The 5943-nt window shown below is 37.8% G+C and overlaps 1 protein-coding gene across 2 annotated transcripts in view; it reads left to right on the forward strand.

The window, feature by feature from the left end:
• NAPEPLD (N-acyl phosphatidylethanolamine phospholipase D) overlaps window positions 1–4865 on the forward strand; it is a 28083-nt gene extending 23218 nt beyond the window's left edge. For both annotated transcript variants that reach the window (XM_075016982.1, XM_075016993.1), the window contains exons 4-5: window positions 1667–1781; window positions 3865–4865. In XM_075016982.1, the coding sequence (XP_074873083.1) occupies window positions 1667–1781; window positions 3865–3993 (244 nt within the window). In that variant the 3' untranslated portion in view covers window positions 3994–4865. The remainder of the gene's footprint in view (window positions 1–1666; window positions 1782–3864) is intronic.
• Window positions 4866–5943: the final 1078 nt, after the last annotated feature.

The raw sequence follows: 5943 nt of genomic DNA on the forward strand, positions 1-5943 counted from the left end.
TATAGTATTCTGATTATCATGTGACTCCCCCTATTTCAGTTCTCACGATTCTGCAGTATCTTTAGCTCTAGGGGTGGATGCTTTTTAACATTTGAAAGACTGTCTAGACACCTATATCCCATTTGTCATATGGTATCTACACTTTCAGATGGGATCAAATTTTCATTTCTAGCTTTAGCAGTTCTCATGGTAACAAGTCCTAAAATGCCAGAAATGAAACTTGATGAAGGTAGGTTAAGGAAGCAAAACAGAAATCAGAATGGTGAGCTTGAAGTCCTGTATTTCTTGTGAACAACCAGGTTCAGAAATGAATGCTAGGATTCCCACTGGTGTGCAAAATCTGCTTCTGTCATCCCCTTAAGAGAGACTTTAAGGCTATCTCTGCACTATGAGATAAATTCAAATTTATGAAATTTGAATTTGTAATGCTGGGTTTTGTAAATTCTAATTTGAGTATCCTCACCTTCCCACAAATTCAAGTTAGTGGTTGCCATACTAAATCACCAGAGATTGACTGTTGCAGCTGTGCATTGTGGGAACCTATCCCACAGTTCCCTCAGCTCCATAACATCCTGGGTTTTTGTTTGTTTTTGTTTTTTGGTTGTTTTGCTGGTGCAGCATGGGGAAAAAAATGCTCTGCAAGTGGTTGTGGGTATTTGATGTCATCTTCCCACACTGCAGCCCCTGAAATCTTTGCCGTGGGGTGTGGGGAAGAGAGACTGGTCAGAAAGAAAATGTATTTGTATTCCTGATACCATGCAAATTTGCAGGCTTCCTTTTACCTGTGTACCTGGAGAGCATTGCAATGCAACTGGGCAGAATGAACAACTATGAGGCATTGTGGGATACATGTGTCCCTCCTCTGGAGGCCAATAAAACAAATTTAAATGGAAGCTGTTTCCACACTACCATTAATTGAAACACTTACATTTGAACTTCCCGTTAATCATGCTCAGGTTGTCAGTAAGAATATTGGACGTGGCGCCCTCTACATTCAAAATAATGGTATTTGATGTGTGAAGAGTCACAATTTAAAATCGAGCTGAGTGCCTTAGATTCGAATTTATGATGTAGTATAGACATAGCCTGATTGTCACTGACCTTTACAGTAGTAAAACATTTTGACACTGGCCCATAGAGCAAATCCTAGAAGCAGAACAAATGTGATTTAATCCTCTGCCTTATACACTGGGCCTTGACATCTCACTTACAAGACTGCACCTCCAGTACCTATACTTAGTCAGTATTGACTTGGAGAGAAGAGAATGAAATATGTTTCTTTTGGTGTACCCTATGATTCTGTATGTGTACTGATTGTGGTGGTGTTACCATGAACTCTCTTCAGAGCAGATGGCCCATAAACCCTTAACCTGAAAACACTGGGACAACTTCTCACTACTGTAAAGAATTCCAGTTAAAAACCATAACTCCAAATTCTGTAGATATGAATGCTGTTGCATACATCTATTATAGTTAGCTGATGGCATGCTACTGTCATTTCTAGCAAATAGATTTCTGCAGTCTCTGTAGCTTGTTCACATTTGTAGATCTTGTTGATTAAATGAAGATACCTTAATACCTCTTGCCACTTATTTATAAACCATAATAAAGACATCTTGAATGTAAAAGGTTACATTAAATATGTAAGTTATTTTGTGTTTGTTAGGTGGTTTATGAAATACCAGCATGTGAATCCTGAAGAAGCTGTAAGAATCCATATAGATGTTCAGACCAAGAAGTCTGTAGCAATTCACTGGGGAACCTTTGCTTTAGCAAATGAGGTGAGTTTGGACTGATCAGAAGTTAATTCACACTTTAAATATAGCAATAGTAATTAATCTTAATCATCTCATATTATAACAAACATCTATACATTCATTATCTGTGTCTTCAAAGTAGGAACTTCCTGTGCCTTAATCCTTATGTAACCAATTACATATTGAATGTGTTTAGTTAAAACTAAATTCGACAATTTTTTTAAAATAAAAAACTAGTTTGGTTTTCTTAGTATTTCATATCTTGAACTAAAAGTGTTCTCAATAAAGCTGAATTTCTTGTAGATGTCATCAAGGAGTTCAGGATAAAAAGGCGATGAGAAAAATAAGCGCCTTTTCTTACGCATGCAGATTTGAAATACTTGCTCTCTTGGCACAGAAGCTAGTGGGATGGAAAAGGGGCAGGCATAATATGCTTGATCAGGAGAGATCAATGGTGCATATTAAAACAGCATGACTTATGCTCAGATTTGTGGTACTAGGTTATTGACCAGATATAAGACTGCTAATGTAGTGAACAACCAGAGATAGTCATACAGGTAATAGAATTCATAACAAATGAGTTCTGGAAGTGAGTAAGAGAAGAAGCCCAGAAAATTAACATTTCTTTTTATATTTTTTTCTTTGAGGTACATTGACAGATGATTCAATATTCATGATCATATCCTGTTCTAGTGCTTAATTTTTAACTCCATAAATGAGTTTCTAATATGACAAACAGAGCTGAGGGAGGAATAGTTCAGTGGCTTGAGTATTGGCTTGATAAACCCAGGTTTGTGAGTTCAGCCCTCGAGGGGAGCCATTTAGGGATCTGGGGCAAATAGATTTAGGGAAGCAAAAGGGGTGGTGGTGGTGCTTGGTCCTGCCAGGAGGGCAGGGGACTGAACTCGGTGACCTCCCAAGGTCCTTTGCAGCTCTGTGAAATGTGACGTGTATCTGTGGTACCTTTAAAGCCTAGCAATTTTTTTAGATCATGAGATTTGGTGGGCAGAACTGACTTCTTCAGATGGGGGGAAAAAAAAAGTTTGTTGCCCTGTTGCTAAAGGTGTAGTTAAGGGGAAATTGTTACAATGTTTAGAGGAATTTTATCTAGTAACCAACAGCCTGGATAGTGAGTTAAGTCTGCAACATATCATGTAAACAAAGTACCTTTGATGCAGCTTTTTATATCCAGGCTACCCTGAATAGTCTAAAGTTTGCAAGATATAAGAAGTGCTTTTTCATTATTCTGAATACAAGTTGAATAATCCCCTAAACCCTTTTTTAAACATGTCTTGCATTCCAAATAGCATTGCCTAGAAATGCTGTGTGCATAGTACACCTTCAGATGAAGTGTTCATATCTAAATTTATGTAAAAAAAAATGCAGCAACATCACAGGAGAAAGCATTGAATGACATGTATCAGAGGGGTAGCCGTGTTAGTCTGGATCTGTAGTAGCAACGAAGGGTCCTGTGGCACCTTATAGACTAACAGAAAAGTTTAGAGCATGAGCTTTCGTGAGTTAACTCACGAAAGCTCATGCTCTAAACTTTTCTGTTAGTCTATAAGGTGCCACAGGACCCTTCGTTGCTACATTGAATGACAGTTTGCTTGTTTGAACAATTAAACTCAGTAACCTTAATGTGGGAGAAGGAAGTCTATTTTAGATGATGTGACAGGAAATGCACTTTATTAAAATTGGGAAAGTGCAGTCTGTTGAATCTCTAACACCACTTCTTCCAGTAGTTAACTTTTTCCATGCTTCCCAGCCCAGGAGCGACCTGGTGCTAGTTTATTTAAGAACTTTTATCCAATGAGGGTAAGGTAGCATTGACTTTTTTTTTTTTTTTTTTTTTTGTAACAGATGCATGTTTAGAAACTATTATAAAATTATAGGTCATTTGTCATCTGTTACTGATGATATAACTTCAGTGGGGATGTTTTTAATAATAAACTACAGTTAGCCCAAAAGTTTCATGTAATCTCAAAATGTACAACTGGTGCACACGTTGTCCATTACATATAAAACATAAACCAGTTTGTGTAGAGCTTGAAAGCCATCTTTTATCTAATGCTGGCATTGTATCTCTTTTCCTTTCCATCCCCAGCATTACTTGGATCCTCCAGTTAAACTGAATGAAGCCCTTGAACGTTATGGCTTAAAACCTGAGGATTTCTTTGTCTTGAACCATGGAGAGTCACGAGACTTGAATACAAATGATGACGGATTTGAATAATTTTAAAAAACCTGGCAATTCCTTATGAACCTTGTTTTGATTTGTGCTAGGAAATAACTAAAAGATCATTTCATTATGGGGTTGTGAAGCTTCTTAAAAATTTGTACTGGATTTTTAGATTCCAGGTTTGTTAATTGCAGAGGTAAAAATTGTAAATCTGCTTGATCATACATTTGCTTATAAATAGACATATTGAGAGGTGTTTTAAACACTGTTAGTGCACCACACATTGTTCAGAAACGCCTTGTAATTTCAACTACATACATCAATTAAAACATGTATTTTTTTTTTATTTTAACATTTTCATGTTTGGTTTTCCAGGGTGGAGTCTTCCAGTTATTGCAAAAGCATGTTTAAAGTAAAATACTGATTTTTTACTGAATGCCTTTGTTTGAATTTAATGACGAACTAAAGTGGAGTTTAAAAATTATCTGAGGAAATGTGCCTTTCTAAAGAGCCGTATTAAGATTTGCATCATTAATGTACAACTGTTACTGCTGGTCAGACTAGCTGTACTTCCACTGTTTTAAAGTTACTCTTTTAATCATAGGTCTGCAGATTTCTATTGTTTTGGGATTGACAAGGGAAACCAAATACACGTGTGTGCGTGCATTTGCATGCACGCGCGCACACAAATTTTGCTCCCATCAGAAGTCATGAGAGTCTTTATTTATTTTTTCCAAATAAGCAGGGGCACTGGTGGCATTGTTTCAAGTATAAGCTATGGAAGCCTTTTTTCATAGCTTCTTTGTGGTTTTACAAAGCATGCTGTGGAATTACAAAATATGTACAGTATCGTAAAATTTGGGTAAATGCATCTGTATTAAATTGACATACTGATTAACAAAATAAAATCTATTGTTGCAGGAAAATTGTAATTTTCCCTCACATTTTTATTGTAAGAAGTTAACATACTAAAGATTGTGAGTAATACTGAAAATGTGTGACTGCAGGATATAGATTTGGTTCTGAGAGTGCACTGCATGCAAGAACAGTTATACTGGACAAGACAAAGGTCCGTCTAAGCTCACTATCCTGTCTTCTGTCAGTAGTGGCCAACACCAGGTACTTCAGAGGATTGAGAACAGATAATTGCCAAGTAATCTCCACTCTTTCACCACTTCTGTGTGTTTTGGCAAGCAGAAACTAGGTACTCTATACCTATCCATCCTGTCTAATAGCCATTGATAGACTTATTGTCCATGAAGTAGCGCAGTTCCTGGAATAGGCCTTGTCTACCCTACTGTGGGCCATCAATGTAAGATAGGCAACTTCAGCTATGTGAATAATGTAGCTGAAATCAATGTACTTAATTCTAATTATCATGGTGTCTTCGCTGCAGTAAGTCCTCAGCTGATGCTCTCCCATTGGTGTTTTTTTTTTAAACTCTTCTTGATTTATTGTGTATACTGGACATAAACTGACCTTCACTGGATTGATTTGGCAGGTAGTGAAGATGTGCCTATAGCCTCAGCCTTCACAATATTCTCTGGCAAAGGGTTGCACAGATTGTGTGTGTGTGTGTGTGTGTGTGTGTGAGAGAGAGAGAGAGAGAGAGAGAGAGAGAGAGAGAAGAAACAGTTCCTTTTGTTTTAATCCTGGTGATTGCTGGCTCATGAGTTACAAGTAAATATCCCTTCCTTATTTACTTGCTCCAAGCAGGCGTGATTTTATGTACCTCTGTGATATCGTTTCTTAGTCATATCCTTTCCAAGTTGAAGAGCCTTGGGCTACATTTACACTAGAGAGATCTGTCAACAGAAGTTGCAGGCGGAAGAGATCTTCTGACAAAACTCCTATTGACTGACATACTGCAGCCACACACACAAGCGGATTGCTCTGTCGATAGAGTGGCCAGGCTGCTTGACTGCTTTCTTGACAGAACCACCAACCAGAAGCACAGCAGCCAGGGCTGCCCTGTCACCCAGAAGCCCTGTCTGTCAACAGAGG

The sequence above is a fragment of the Carettochelys insculpta genome, chromosome 1 (genome assembly GCF_033958435.1).
Source record: "Carettochelys insculpta isolate YL-2023 chromosome 1, ASM3395843v1, whole genome shotgun sequence".
Lineage (NCBI taxonomy): Eukaryota > Metazoa > Chordata > Testudines > Carettochelyidae > Carettochelys > Carettochelys insculpta.